Source organism: Suncus etruscus, chromosome 5, assembly GCF_024139225.1.
Source record: "Suncus etruscus isolate mSunEtr1 chromosome 5, mSunEtr1.pri.cur, whole genome shotgun sequence".
In the NCBI taxonomy this organism is placed as follows: domain Eukaryota; kingdom Metazoa; phylum Chordata; class Mammalia; order Eulipotyphla; family Soricidae; genus Suncus; species Suncus etruscus.
In genome coordinates, this window is record NC_064852.1 from 87,060,859 (window position 1) to 87,077,433 (window position 16,575).

General features: G+C 34.8%; 1 protein-coding gene across 1 annotated transcript in view; it reads left to right on the forward strand.

The window, feature by feature from the left end:
- Positions 1 to 16,575, forward strand: part of CCDC141 (coiled-coil domain containing 141) — a 230,691-nt gene that overhangs the window by 105,713 nt on the left and 108,403 nt on the right. Inside the window, exon 7 of the mRNA XM_049773528.1 lies at positions 14,164 to 14,358. Coding sequence (XP_049629485.1) covers positions 14,164 to 14,358 — 195 coding nt within the window. The remainder of the gene's footprint in view (positions 1 to 14,163; positions 14,359 to 16,575) is intronic.

The window sequence follows — 16,575 nt, forward strand, 5'->3', positions numbered from 1 at the left end:
CTTGCAAGTTACTGTTTTCATAATTTTACTAGTGACAAAAGCGAAGAAGCACATAAAAATTGCCAGTTCTCCAAGGTCATCATCAGGTACCGGAACTTAAGAATAGATCATCTAGAATTATTGCCTTTAGTTCCTTTAGGAGGCTTCTGATGCAGAAATTTTCATTTTGTTTTCCTTTGTATTTTGAGTGTATACTCGGCTTTAGCTTACACCTGGCTCAGTACATAGGGTTCACTCCCAGTGGCCTTCAGGGGGCCAAATTCACTGCTGGGAAATCTAACTGGCATTGACTGTGTGCAAGGCAAGCATTTGTGCCATCTCACTGGCCTCTGATGTAGAAATTTTATACTCATAAAAAGGAGTATAAAGGCACATAGGCAGGAGAAATAAGAAGTTTGGAATTGACTAAGACAATTAGTCTAGCAAACTGTCAAGTGATGAATGGAGCTAAAAAAGTAATAGGGGTGACCGGAGAGATAGCACAGTGGTAAGGTGTTTGCCTTGCATGCAGAAGGACAGTGGTTCAAATCCGGGCATCCTATATGGTCCCCCGAGCTGTCAGGAGCAATTTCTGAGCATAGAGCCATGAGTAACCCCTGCTTGCTGCCGGGTGTGACCCAAAAACCAAAAAAAAAAAAAAAAAAAAAAAGAGAGAGAGAGAGAGAGAGAGAGAAAGTAATGGGGATCATGATACAAGGTTAGATGTAATTTTTTTTTTAATATTGTGATTATTATGCTATTGATGCCATGTTTATAATAGTGTTAACCTTTGTCTTTAATGTATACATTTACTATACTCTATAACCAGGAAAGTGTCCATCACCATCCCTTTTTTTTTCTTCCCATCCATTAACTCCAAACCATTACTCTAGCCCTCTTACCAGGTATTCTCATTCCGGGGCAGTTTGTTATAATTTGATACTACTTATTCCCTGTTTTCTTTACCTAGTATAGATGAGTGAGATCACCTGGTCTTTTTTTCTTTCTGTCTTATTTGCTAAGCATGATACTCTCAATATTAAGGCAAGTTTCAGAAAATACCAAAATTTTATCTTTTATTATGATTGCATAGTGTTCCACTGTGCATATTATACACTACAAATTCTTTATCCATGTAGCTTGGACATTTGAATTGTTCCCATATCTTGACTATTGTACTGAGTTCTGAAATTAACAATAGTGTGCACTATCATTTAAAAATCATTACAATCATTATGTTTGAGGGGGAGTAATCAAGAAGCAAAATTGCTGAGTCTAATGATAAATCTATTGTTTTGAAAAATCAATATTTTCCTTAAAGGCTTAACCAAATAACATCATTCCTACAAATAATAAATGAGGGTTTCATTTCTACCAACAACGGTCATTGTCGTTTTTTTGTATAAGCCATTCTCATTGGTGTGAGATGATCTTATTGATTGTTGCTTTGATTTGCATTTTCTTAATAATAAGTTACAATGAATACTTTTTCATATGCCTAAGAGCCATCTTCATGTCCTCTTCATGGAAGAGGGTTTTTGATGGGGTATTAGTTTTTTGTTGTTGATACTGACAAAGAAATTTTTGCTTCTACTTTTGATTTTCTATAAACTTGGCAAAAGGCACATAAAAAATATTGACTGTCTACTTGCAGCAGGCAGATGGGACAATATGGGAAGAACACAATAAATTACCCATATGTTCACGTGTCCAATTGGCATCTGGGTCTCCAACCCTCTAGCTTTTTCATTTTGCAATCAGTCCTTTATGACATCACTAGTTAACTTCTGGACAAATTGAGACAAAGCTATTTTTCTCTCAATTCTCTATAGCAATTTCCTTTGGACACAGAATAACGTAAAAAAATTTTTTTTTGATATTTTAAGCTGTCTAGCCTGTATTCTTTTTCTATGGCCAAGCAAAAAGTATCCCAGATCTCCTACAGACTGTTCCTCATTCGTTATCAACCCTATATTCCTTTATCAATTTTTTCCTTTTTCTTTTCCCTCACTTCCCTTCCCCTCTCTCAATTTGATGGTATTCAGAATTACAGGAAAATAATAAAGCTAAAAACATGTTTTGTTTTTTTTTACTAAAAGAGGAGACTGATGAAAAGATGATTTGCTGTCAAAATGTAATTGAGGTAGTGTGTTTAGCAATTGAGTCCTATAAGTTAAGCAGAGACTCTAAACTGTTTAACTGTTTCTGGTATGTAATTCAAAATGAGGCCTGACATAAATTGTCCAAGAAAGTAGACAAAGAAAGTGATATCCACAATAGAGATGTCTGGACAACATTTTGTACAATAGGCGAAGAATATATTTAAAATTCCATGCCTCCACTCCAGCTTCAAGATGAACACCCAGACAGCTGTAATTAGATGACTTGGGGCTCAGAATTCGATCCAGTTCATCAAGGTTGTTTTTTTTTTTTATCCCAATTCTTGCCTTTCCATTCTTTACTTAGTAAGCATTATTTGGTGGGGAGGGAATTTGGGTTACACCTAGCAGTGCTCATGCATTGTTCCTGGCTCTATACTCAGAAACCACACCTGGCAAGCTCAGGTAAATGGGTAGGACACCTGTCTTGCAAAAGTATATCCCTAGCAGGGGTCCTCAAACTTTTAAACAGGGGGCCAATTCACTGTCCCTCAGACCATTGTAGGTTCTGACTATAGTAAAAACAAAACTTATGAACAAATTCTTATGCACACTGCATATATCTTATTTTGCAATGAAGAAACAAAACAGATACAAATACAATATGTGGCCCGTGGGCCATAGTTTGAGGACCACTGCACCAGGATTGAATTTAGGTCAGCTGTGTGCAAGGCAAGCATTTTACTCATTATACTAACACTCTGATTCAGTGAACATTACTTTTTACCCAAGAAAAGCTTTTTTTCTCTCATTCCAGGCATGAAATTTGCATTTCTCTTTCCTCTATGTGTCTGATAAAATTTCTCACAATAAAGATAGCCCTCCTGGATTTTCATAGTATCTATTTGAATGACCAGGAACACAGGAATGAAACACAGCTAGTACTGATTGGGTCAAGAACTTCCGAGTTACCTTTTTCTACTGTGTGATTATCAGACTAAAGATGAAGGATCAGGAAAATACAGAAATCAAGATACATGCTTGTATGCAATTGATCACAGTTTGATTCTTAGTTCTTCAGGATCCCCTCCTCCCAACATCTCTGGGTGCAGCATGAGAGGCCTCTAGCACATTGGACCCTCTTTTTCTTTCCTATCTCCTCCTCAGTTCCTCGCAATGAGCCATCTGACCTGGTTGATTGAAAAGCTCCTTGAGCATCAATTGGGAGATACCCCTCAAAAAAAAAAATAAAACGACAGATGAAAGAGAATTCCATGGGACTACTTTTGATTCTGAGACAAAGGAAAAATAGTAGTCAAAACTTGAGGAATGGAATCAATGCAGTATTGTATTATTTTTTTTTATCAATGGTTTGAAAAAAAAAGCAATCTGACTAAGGTTGAGTGCCAGTCAATCAAACTTGACCTTTGTTTCACTTTATCTTCTCCACATCCCATGTAACTTCTGACTTTTGAAAGTGAATGCTTGTTAACCTAAACACAAGAATGGAATTTCAGGCAATATTGAAAAGTCAAGTGACTGGAAGAGCAGACCAATACAACACTGCCAAAAATTGAACCTATTATTAAAGATAAGGTACTATTTAATCTTTAGAAGCTGTGCTTTTAAAGACAATTGAGATTATAAAATAGAATGTTGATGGCTGATATGGACAGAGAAAGAATGGTACACGATATTTAAAGTCTTTGTAAACCATGTTTGTAATATAGTGTTTCACTTCTTTGAGAATTTAGAAATTTAATTTTTAAGACATTTAATGTAGAATACTCAACACATAAAATTGTAAGGTATTTAAAGTTTACATTTGTGTGCACCGTGACTGGATTTTCCCAGTTAGTTTATTAACATATCCATTAGCTCAAATTTTTACTTTTGTATGTGTAAGTTCTATTCTTAATTTTTTATTTCAATTATACAATTATATATCACTGCTTCTGAAAGAAAGCACTGTTATAGATCATATTTTTTTTACATATTATTCATTTTATATGTAAAAGTTAGCACTCTTATATCAGGTAAAACTGATTTTTACACTTCCTTAGTCCCTAGTGCTGCCAGTAGAGGTCTTCAGGGTGACTTATGTCATGTGGAAAGGAGGAAGGCAACAGCTCCAAGAAAGCAACCCCTTTCTCTCTACCCACCTCTGCTACCCAAGAAAGAGACTGAGGCGATCTAGGACTGTGGGCCTTGCTATTGCAAGAAAAGCAAAGTCAATCTTAGACCTTGCCTAGGTCTTTCAATCACCACCTTTCCACTAGAAAAGAATTTTGGGGGGAGACAGTGAAGAAGTAAAAACAGATTTTATTTGGAGGTACTGAAGAAGAGGAGGAAAGGGAGGAAAGTAGCAAGTAAAGTCTTCAGGAAAGAGTGAGGGCTTTTCCAAAGATAGAGTTCTTGTCCACAATCAATCCAGCATGGAAGTATGTAAGAATGGAAGTATTCATTTCAAGAGGAAGATGCGATTAACATGTGCTTGGGCATTGTGTACATGTGTGTGCATCTTTGTTCCAAGTGGACTTATATACAGTTTTCCCAAAGTCTCCTGTGAACTTTCCACCCAGATGAGAGTCCTGTTGCTAGGGTGGTGGTTGATCGTCTTCTTTGATATTCCTTTCCTGACCTCCTTTCCTGCAGTGCTTCTCTAGTCTGGGGATCCTGTCATCTCTGGGTTAGTTGTGATGCCAGACCTAATCAATGATGAAGTAACCCTCCAAAGCCTGTCCCTTGGTTTTATTATATCTCAAGAATTTTGAGAAAGGCCCTTTCTTATCTATTAGCCTTCCCACTTCACTAGCAATCACAATTCTACTTGGTTTCTAGGATTCAACTAACTTTTTAGATTTGACATATAATTATAAAGACAACATCAAGAAAAAGTTTTTCTTTTATTTTAAAATACATTTTTAATTGAATCACTGTGAGATACAGTTACAAAATTGTTCGTGCTTGAGTTTCAGTCATACAATGGTCCAATACCCATCCCTTCACCAGTACACATTTTTCACCACCAATGTACCCAGTCTCCCACCCCACTCTCCTCCCCCCCCCCCTCTCTCTCTCTCTCTACTTTTATTTGTCTGGGTCTTATTTTTATTTGTTTGCTTTTAGTAAGTCCCTCGGACCCCAGGCTGAGAAAAACAAAGGAAGCCTTCAAAGTGAGGGGAGGGGTTGGAATTAATTAGAAGATTCTACACCTTTCTCTTGCTGTGAGTTAGTAAAAGAAACCATGAAATGATGTTAAAAGGAAATGATGTTAACATGGTCTGGGTCTAATGACACAAATTGTGTACATGCCTACCAGAAATCCCACATCTTGAAAAATGCTGTCACTTCTTCATCATTATACAATATATTTGGAAATTGACTGAGTTGATATGTTAAGGATTTTAAGGCATATCTTGAGGCCTTTTTGCAATCCAGATTGACAAGCAATATCATCTAATGTTGAGTGTTTAAATCAGTCTCTTGTCTTCTCCTCAGATCTATATAGTCTTTTCAATAATTGAAACCCATTTTCATAAAATCTTTTGAGAGGGCTTCCCAGAAATCCCCAGTTTCAGAATGAATTTCTTCTTTCTTCAAAAGTTTGCTTAATTTTCCACTTGAGTTTATTAAATTACTTTGTATTACTGAAAATATAGTTTACACAAGAATACAAAGAGGTCCTTAAAGAGTTGCTAATTCATGCTTTTTAGATTACTCTATACTTAGGGTAGGAGAGTTATAGTGCCCTTCCAAATAATTTATAGATTCCTGAGTATGTATTAAGTGTCTGGAATATAAACTTAATGATAAATTAGAAACAAAGTCTATGAAAGAGAAATGCATTGAAGAAATTCTAACACTGACTGGATCTTGTTAGAAGACAAGTCATTTCTCCTAAAACATTAGAGGTAACACTGTTTCCAACATTAAAGATATAGTATAATAGTATATATCAAAATATATTTACAAAAATTTCAAGGAAAGTTCAAATACTTTGAGAGTTATTTTTTTTAAAAAGTCTGGGAAGAAAAACCTAATCAGTTTTATAACTTTTCAGTTTCATTTATTCTAAAATTCTGCTACACATTTAAAGTTAATTGCCTCTTTGTCTAACACAATAATGTGAAGAAATATATAGCACAAAGAAATGCTTCAGTGTTTTCTTTATGCATCAAAGCCAATACTCTCCCACGCTGCACTCAAGCTGTTTTAAACTTGTGATAGATTCATGATTATCATCCATAGAGAATAGCCATTGTATCATTCACAGTCTAATAGAGTATTTAGTAAATGAATGAAATAATTTGTAAAACCCAAGTTAAAACTTAGATTTGGGAATTATTTATACAAAATGCAATTTTCATAAAGTTAAATTGTTGGAAAAACTATTAATAGGTAATTCATTCTTCTATACTTATTACTATGGTTAAATATGAGGAAGCTGTTATTTACTACTTATTACATATTTTAGAATAGTCAATGCAATGATTCAAAAATTGGCCACTCAAAAAAATTGGCTACTCATAAATTTACGTGTTTTTTCTAATTTCAAAAAAATATTTAGCTTTTAAAAATATCTATAATTATTATTGTAAACACTCTGATTTCTCTTTTTTTTTTTTTTTTTTTTTTGGTTTTTGGGCCACACCCGGCGGTGCTCAGTGGTTACTCCTGGCTGTCTGCTCAGAAATAGCTCCTGGCAGGCACGGGGGACCACATGGGACACCGGGATTTGAACCAACCACCTTTGGTCCTGGATCAGCTGCCTGCAAGGCAAACACCACTGTGCTATCTCTCCGGGCCCTGATTTCTAATATAAATAATTGTAGAGTTTTGTGAACAGAACATGCCAATACTACAACCAAATGCATGTTCTTGCACTCTAACAGTAATAAGTGTAATTCAGGGTCTATAGGGTGGATATAAGAATATGTAGTCTTAAGTATTTTCCATTAGATATATAAGGCCATCAAACTTGAGAGTCCTTATTCTGGTTTTTATCTGATGCTTATAATGATGCACTTTTTCTCTACTTAATCTACTTCTTGTTAATCTGTTTCATTAACAAGAAGTAAACATCAAAACCTAATAATCCTCCTGATAGTCGAATTATATGATGAGATCCTGAAGATAGTTCCTACAGATTCTCTAGAAAATTAAAAAGTAAGTTCTTTGAGGACATTAATTAAAAAATGGAACCACCTAGTCAGCCAGGGGCACAATCTTATGGCAAGGAAATTGTGTTTGATGAAAATAATTTGGCCAGCTAGACTTCATTAACCTTGATTAAAAGTGAAAACACCAATATTCCCTAATCTGGTTCTTCTCCTTATTTAATTAACTTGCGGGAAATGTGATTAGAGCTCTTAGAGCTCAAAGGAAAACAAGAATAAAATACTAAGCTATAAAGGATGGTCTTGGAAAGCTCAAATCTTGAGAAAAGTCTTCTTCTGTCCTAATTTCCAATATAATCATACTTTAATTTAAACTTTGTGGAAGAAAAGAAATAATACTTGCTATTTCAATCATTTGTCTGAAGATTTGCTTATGATGCATTTCGTCATTTTGTTTGACTTAAGATTTTTATTTGGCCACATATCTATTTGCCTCAGTATTATCCATAAGCCCCTGATTTTTATGGGTGGATAAAATCCACTCACTGTCCGAGTCCTGAATATAATAAAGGAAGCTACTAGCTCTATTTCTTTTTATTACTCACCAGTTTTCCTGTAGTATTAGTTATGAGTCTGACTGAGAGCTTTTTCTTCATTCTTGGTGAGACACAGAATTACAAGCTTTCCTGTTTGCGATCCGGGCCTTTGTTGAAATGCATAATAGTGAGGGCAAAGTTGAAACAGTTTGTTGGTGCTGAACTCTGTTATCCTAGAGCAGAACCTAACTCATCTCTCCAGAAAGACATGGCTTAAGTGCCTTCCAATCAGTGGTACAAATGTTGAGGAAGAGAGCAGGAGAAACTCCGTCTGCCATCCAGCTTGGCAGCTTCTTAAGGACTCACTAACACTCTTAACAAACAAACTTTGCTTCTAAAGAAATTCCTGCTCATCACAGATTCAGATGTTCCCTTGTTGAAATTGCCAAGTTAATTTTGTTTCTACCATCTGTTAATAGAGTCGTATAAAATTCTATGATCCTGTGTCAGTGAGTTTAATTCTTCTAGGTGCTAAACCAAATGGAGCTGTAGAGTTCAAGAAGGTGAGAAATAGACTGTGCCTAGCCTACTGAGAGGGACCAGTGCTACAGGAACAATACAGCTCTCTCCAAGCATGCTTCTTCTTGTTCTTTTCTGTTTCTTTTGGTTTTTGGGTTCCACATACCCCTAGCTCTGTACTCAGGAACCACTCTTGTAGAAACATATGAGATGTCAGGGATCAAATCAGATAGGGCATGCCAGGCACATGCCCACACATCTTTCTTGCCCCCATGCATGCTCTGCCAGAAGGATTTGTAAACTATCACTAGTTCTAATTTAGTTTTCCAATACATCCACTGTGACATTATTTTGGAAACAAAAATTCGCCACATAATCTTCACTCATTAATTCCCTGCTTTAGAGAAAAAAATTTTGTGTGTAATTAGAGTATTGAACATATTGTGATATGTTTCTTTTTGGTTTTGATAAAAAATCTTTATTTAAGCACCATGATTACAAGCATGATTGTAATTGGGTTTTAGTCATAAAGAGAACACCCCCCCCCTTCACCAGTGTTGTTTCTTTTAAAAAATTGATGTAGTTGCTAATTTTACTTTTCAAATCCAACTACTAAAGTGTTTTTTTTTCTTACCTATCAGTTCTTTACTTTTTCTTTTCTTTTCTTTTTTTTTTTTTTTTTTTGAAAAATTTGCTTGTAAAGTTAAAAAATATGGGAAGGAAAGAAGAAATCATTTTTGACTTCATGTCTATCATCTCTAATCCTTTCAAAAGTACCCTTTCAATCAAGGAGAAGCTCAATTTTCTCAGAAAATGGAATACTGAAAGGTGCCATTTCAAAGAGTTTTTCTGAGTAGGAAAGGGACATAATAGAGTGACTTGTGGAGACCGGTTACTCTGGGAACACCAAGTGTCTAATGGGTCAGAGATGTGTCTCTAGCAAACTGCAAAACCTTTGAAATGGCAGACTTTAGCTTCTTCTGTTGAGGACAAGTACTGGAAATATTGTATTGCAAAGTGACTGAAACTCAGTCAGAGGCTTAACACTATGCAGGCAGGCAGCAAAGGCTTAGAGAAAACAGACTGACCTTTCCTCTAGTGAGCTCCTTCATCCTTAACAACAATGACAACTACATTTTTTATAGAGTGTGATGGATTCCTAGGACTCCGGAGAGACTTATCTTAAAAAATAAAATAGTGGAAGAGTCCCCTAAGAAAAATGTCTGGGGAAATACATCATCAGAATGATATAGAAATGCATCAGAAACTGCCTATAGATTGCTTGCCCAAAGAAAACAGAACCAATTTTCTGAGAAGATTGAACAGAAATATTGAATGGACCCAACTTCATTTAACACCTACAGAGTTCATGTGAAAATGTAATTAAGAAGACGGGATGGAAATGAAGGGAAAAGAAGAGCAGAAAATAGTCCTTTACAGTTTTCTTGGAAGGTCATAACCTACATTTTATAACACTATGTGAAATACAAGGTTAAATTGAGTTTTCAAAGACTTGGTTCTGTTCCAGAAGTCTCTACTGTTGACTGCAAAATTTATATTAAAGGGAGATTTATGAACACTCTTAGAAGACAGGCCTTTTCTTTTTTCATAAAGAAAGGCTGCTTTATTTTAGTTCAGTTGCTAAGCAAAGTGAAGTTTGAATTTGGGGCTATAAACTTTTAATTACATCTACAATAGGATTGTGTTTATTTAGAAAAAATGAACCTTCTTTCAGGTCAGAAAATAGCAAGGGAATAAAAAAAACTTTTGTTGGTTATTCAGGTAAAATGGTTATTTTACCTCTGAACCTCTAATTTTATTTGTTTTGTCTTTTTGTGTTTTATAAAAGTGAAGATCTGTGAAGAGCTGTGCTAGTGATATTGGTTGAGAAAACAGATTCTAGAATAAACTACTTAAATTTGAATTCAAGGTCTTTCTCTTACTAGTGTTGAAACTTGTACAAGTTCTTCATCCTGCTTTTCCTCAGTTTTACATTTTGTAAAATGGACATAATAGTCATTCCAACCTCACAGAAGTGTGCTGCAGATTCAGTGAGATAATATAGCAAAGCAATTAATGCTGTGTTAGCATCATATAAAAAGAAATATCAAGTCTTTATATTTTCAGTCAATGTAGCATCCTAGGACTTAGTATTCCAGACTAAGCTCACAATAATTATCATTTATTTTTCCATATCCTACATTCACCAGTTTTTTTTATTATACCCCATACCTTCCTCAAGGACTTCATATTTATTAAACAGACTTTCATTAATAAACACAAAACACTCTTGTCAATGCTTAATGATTAAACTATATTTGATTAAATCACCAAGAATTTCATAGTTACAAAGTTATTCGTGATTGAGTTTTAGACATACAATATTTCAATACCAATTCCTTCACCAGTGTCTACTTCCTTCAACTAATGTCCCCAATTTCCCTCCTGCCTCCCCCACTTCTAAGGTAGACATTTTTTTTATCTTTTTCTTGTTTCCTCCTTTAGGCACTATTATTAGTCAGGTATTATACTTTACCTCCTTTCAGCACCTAGTCCACCAGTTTCAGAGCTATCACTTTCCTCTATTATCATAATATTCTCTTCCCTGACCTCTCCCACATTCCCCTGCCTTGTGGCAATTTTCTACAATGGATCAGTTCTCATGCTCTTCAGTTCTATTGTTTTGGGGCCATAGTTCTTCCCCTACTGAGTTTCTTTATATAGTGCACATGAGAGATTATTTCATGTCTCTCACTCATTTCACTCAGCCCTGAGCCATAAAGTGTCAGCAAATTGTAATTTTTCTTATATTCTTTCTTATAGCTATTCTATTCTTTTTGTTTTGTTTTGTTTTTTGTTTTTTTTTTTGTTTTTGGGTCACACCCGGCAGCACTCAGGGATTACTCCTGCCTCTATGCTCAGAAATCGCTCCTGGCAGGCTCGGGGGACCATATGGGATGTCGGGATTTGAGCCACCGTACTTCTGCATGCAAGGCAAATGCCCTGCATCCATGCTATCTCTCCAGCCCCTCTATGCTTATATTATTATTTCTTATAGCTTAATAACATTCGGTTGTGTATATGTAAGCATTGTGTATATGTGTGTATATATATATATATATATATATATATATATACACACACACACACACATTCTATTGTGTTTATGTACCATAGCTTTATTTTTTACTTTGTTTTTATTTTTAATTCACATCTGGTAGTGCTTAGGGGTTATTCCTAGCTCTGCACTCAGGAATTACTCCTGGCCTTGCCTAAGGGACCATATGAGATACTAAGAATTGAACCCAGGTTGGCCATATACAAGACAGGTACCTACCTTTTGTACTACCGTATCTTTCCAGTAGCTTCTTTTTCCTGTCATCTGTTCCTGGACACTAGAGTTATTTACAAATTTTAATGCCTCATTCTGGGGAAAGAATGGTCTCCACAGAATAAGTACTTAGGTGCCTGAATTGGTGGTTCCAGCATTGAGTTTACCACGCAGATCTCTTTTACTCTTATGTTCCAGGTGTGCTCCTGGTGGTATTTGGGGAACAGGTGTTTCTGGAGATTGAACCAGGCCTCCAATAATGCTATGTTTGTCCACTGAGCTAATACCCTGGTCCTACTATACAGACCTTGACAGAAAGAAAGAATGAATAGAAATGAGAGGAATTAGACCGATTGAATGTTGGGGGCTTAGGCATAAAAAAGAAGGAAGAAAAACAGTACCATTATGGGATTCAGCTGCTCTGAATTTCAAAGGCAGTGGTTTTCCAGCTAACTTCAGATTGGAACATTGGTCCCTGGCTATCATTAGTAAACAGCTTCTTCATTAGAGGAAAGGCCTATTTCAAGTATTACACACCATGTTTCTCTGTAGAGGTTGCAATGCACACAGACTAACATATTAACGATCCAGAGAAATGCCCAGCAAAGACACTGCTCTAACTTTATCACATAATACTCATCAGTACCTAATGCTGAGCAATAATATTTGAAGACATAACAACACTGTTTGGAAATACCCAGGAAAGCAAAGTGAGCTTTTTATTTAGCAAGGAAATTGAGCTGGAAATTGTGCTGATGGCTTTGAAAATATTCTCTTCCAGTAAGAATAAGGTCATGAGATTTTGGGGGTATGTGGTTTTTTTTTGTTGTTGTTGTTGTTCTTTTTTTTCTTTTTCTTTTAGTGGAAAAGGTATTGTTCAGTATTTAACAAAATAATGTCATGACATATATTAACTATCCTTTCAAGGGGACAAAGCAGTCATTAATTATAGAATGACGGCTTTTGAGAACTTCTGTCACTGGGATTTATTCTGAAAAGCATTGTTTCTGTATTTACTAAAAGTTCTTGAAATTTGGAAGTCTTTCTAAGCTCACTTGCCTGGAACGATACATTATAATTACACATAAGCCTATAAATTACTACTTATTCTGCCACTTGTTGGATACATATATTGAGTAATATAGTCCTTGGAGCCCATGTAAATCAATGTTTGTGAGCCTTATACTTTATAAGCCACAAACTTATAATATGTGCTAAAATTAAAAACAGTAATACCTTTATTCTATAGTTACATTTATTAAAATGTTTTTTTTATCCTGTGCAAATGCTATCAGGTTTTATGGTGTTAATAGAACAATACATACCATATCTATTCAATTTTATTTTAAATGCTATAATGTTACATGTGTCTGTAGAACCAGCCTTTTTAAAATAATATTAATATGTTTAATGGTATAATTATGAAAATTATATAAATACCATAGCAGTTTATATATTATCAAAGAAAATAAATTTTCTTTATATTTCTAAGACTTTGTTCTTTATATTCCTTAGCATAGTGCCAGCCATAATTTTCACTGATCTTGTGAATAAATGGGTGAAAATAATAGTGGTAACTTACACTAAAATTATATTTATTTTATACAGTATAATATTAAAAATATAGCTTAATAATAGGATGGTTTGCATTTTGAAACTAGCTAAGATGTAGTTATATTTTGACTCTTGAAATTTGATGCTAAATCTCTGTTTTGATAAACAATCTGTGTTTACCATTTAGTCTCAGTTGAGATAAGTACCAGAAAATTTAGTCACAAAATGACCCTATTTGAGATAAGCATTGTTTTATAAAATTGAATATAACTTAATTTCTTTTAAAAAAAATTCAAATGTCTCTTTAAATAAATTGAAAAATTAACATGATCAGTTTGTTTCAATTCTTTTTTTTTTCCTCCTCAATTTATTGTTTTCATTCTGGGCAAGAGAAAGTAAAAAGCTACCACCTTCCTTTTACTGAATTTTTTTTAATGATTGGGAATAAAGCACTGAGAGGTAAAACTGGGGTCAGAAAAAGGGGAGTATTGCACACTTAAGGGGTAGAGGAAACAGATCTTAAATATGGTTCAAGTACAAGCAGACACAAAATAAAGCCATAAAGTTTGAACTTCTCTCCCTTTCTTTCATACATTTGCCCACATTGGCAGTGAGATTGGATTGGGAGAGAGATTTTTTTTTAACAATAAATGAATAAAAGTAGATCAAAATGAGTTAGTGATTGAAAAATACTGCTGGCTAGTTGGGGGGGGTTACATTTTTTGTTAGTGTTAATGGAAATGAAAGCAACCTGTGTTTGGGCAAATGCACATGTTATAAATCACACAACCAATGTTCTTATTATTTCTGTTATCACTATCTCACCCCCCTATGTTTTATTGGGTTTTTAAAATTTTCTTTATATATTGGTATTCAAACCTGGAATGTAGTCTGTATTGTTTCATGGTTGGAAAAATACAATACTAGGTTTCTCTTAGAGTTTGCACCTCTAAGTGATCTGAATTTATCAAAAATGATAATGCAGAAGACATGTTGAATAAACTGAAGAGAATTATCTCTTGTAGGAATGGAATTCTGCAGTTGAAACGCTGAAGAGTGAGGCACTTAGGATTCTTCTCTCAAAGGACAACGTGGAGAAAGAACATTTACAGATCTCAAACCAGAAATTGAATCAACTTCAAGAAGAATTTAATTGGCTCATGGTGGAAAGGGAAACCTGGTTGAAAAAGACAAATGATTTTTTTAACAATGCTAACAAGGTCAGTGTGAGGTTAGGTTGCCATTTTTGTCTGTCTGTTTGTTTTGGGAAACATTCAGTACTGTTCCAAGGTGTTTGTTGGACCATATGGAATGCCTGGGACAAATCCAGGTTGTCCACATGCAAGACAAGTGCCCTACCCACTGTACATTCGCTCCTGTTCCAATAGAGCAGTCTTTGAAGAAGTTTCTTCCACTAACACTCTCATCCTCTAAAATGAGAGGATCATCTGCTAGTCAACCAATGAAGTCTCTAAGGAAAACAGTTATAGTACATATTGCTACAATAAAGTCAAGCTTCACATACAAATCCCATTCTTATATACCTGCAAAGCAAGACATTTTTCTCTCTGTTTTTTTTATTCTCACTCTTGTACTATCTCTTTGTTCTCATTATTTGTTGACTTATCAGAGAGATTTTCCTTTTTATATTATCTGTTGGCCTTGAGGGAAAAGGATGGTATGTCTTTGGTAGAATTTAGAACAAAAGAACAGAGTGGTTATTTTCTTAACCTTATGTGTTCATTCAGATTTAATCTTGAGAAATGTATTTTAAACTCCAAAGACTTGACTTTAGATAATTGTTTTATCATTTGAATGCCAGTATAATCAAATGACAATAATTTTTTATCTGTACTTTACATTTTCTATGGCCTAAGTATAGAATTCTCTCTAACTATTCAAACAACTAGGAAATCAATTGCAACTCTAAATCTAATAATTAAATGTAAAGATGATGAATACTTTATCCCAACAAAAACACAAATTGGAGTTTAGAAAACTTTTGTTTAATTATATCTCTTGAGTTACTTATCATATTATCAAGAATCAGTAAATGATGAAATTTATGTAGTGAGTATCCATTAAAGTAGAAAAATTCTTCTCATGATTTGTAAATGACATTTTTCTTTTTAAATTTATATTATGGAATCTATACTATTTTACCCAATATTTTGGTATAACAACATAAATGGGGGCCAGAGAGATAGCATGGAGGTATGCGTTTGCCTTTCATGCAGAAGTTTGGTGGTTCAAATCCCGGCATCCCATATGGTCCCCCAAGTGTGCCAGGAGCAATTTCTGAGTGTAGAGCCAGGAGTAACCCCTGGGTGCTGCCGGGTGTGACCCAGAAACCAAGACAAACAACAACAACAACAACAAAAAACATAAACGGCCCTAGTTATACAAAGTCATAAAAAAAGAACTGCATTTAAAATATTGATAATTTTTTAAAAAGCACATTGAGATGACATTACTTTCTAGGATATAAATGTTAATATCTTTTAGGGGTACTTAATTTTAAAGGTACATATTTTTTACGAGTCTGATATATTTTATCATTCTTATATATGTATGAGACATATGCCTACTACCAAAATTAAAATATCCCTTTACCACAACCCTAAAACTCTTAAAACTCTTGCTTTCAATGTTCACCCCCATTCCTTAGGCAACCACAGTTTTATCAATCTAAATCTATGAGCTTGTTTTTGTTGAACACTCTATGCCTTTGTTTTGATTTTTTTTATATGAGTGTGATCAACATTAACATAATTTTAAAGCTTCTAAAATGTTTCTCATCTGCAATCAACTTACACTAGTGAAGGAATATTTTAAATTACATTTTTTTACCACCACTCTGGCCCCAGGTCTGATTTTTTATTAATATCTTTATTTAAACACCTTGATTACAAATATGATTATCGTTGGGTTTCAGTCATGTAAAGAAGACCCCCCTTCACCAGTGCAACATTCCCATGAGCAATGTTCCAAATCTCCCTCCTTCCCACCCCACCCCCACCTGTACTCTAGACAAACTTTCTATTTCCCTCATTCATTTACTTTGTTATGCTAGTTCTCAGTGTAGTTATTTCTCTAACTGCACTCACCACTCTGTGGTGAGCTTCATCGTGAGCTGGACCTTCTAGCCCTCCTCTCTTTTGATTCTGAGAATTATTGCAAAAATGTCTTTTATTTTTCTTAAAACCCATAGATGAGTGCGACTATACTGCATCTATCTGTCTCCCTCTGACTTTAAATTATATTTTTGATTGGTTTTGGGGACCACATCCAGTTTGCTCAAATCTTACTCCTGGCTCTGTGCTTAGGGTTCATTCCTGATGGTGCTTGGGGGACTTTATATGGTGTTGAGGAGCAAATCTGGGTCAGCTTCATGCAAGGCAAATACCTTATCTTCTGAATTATTTCTTGGGTCCTTA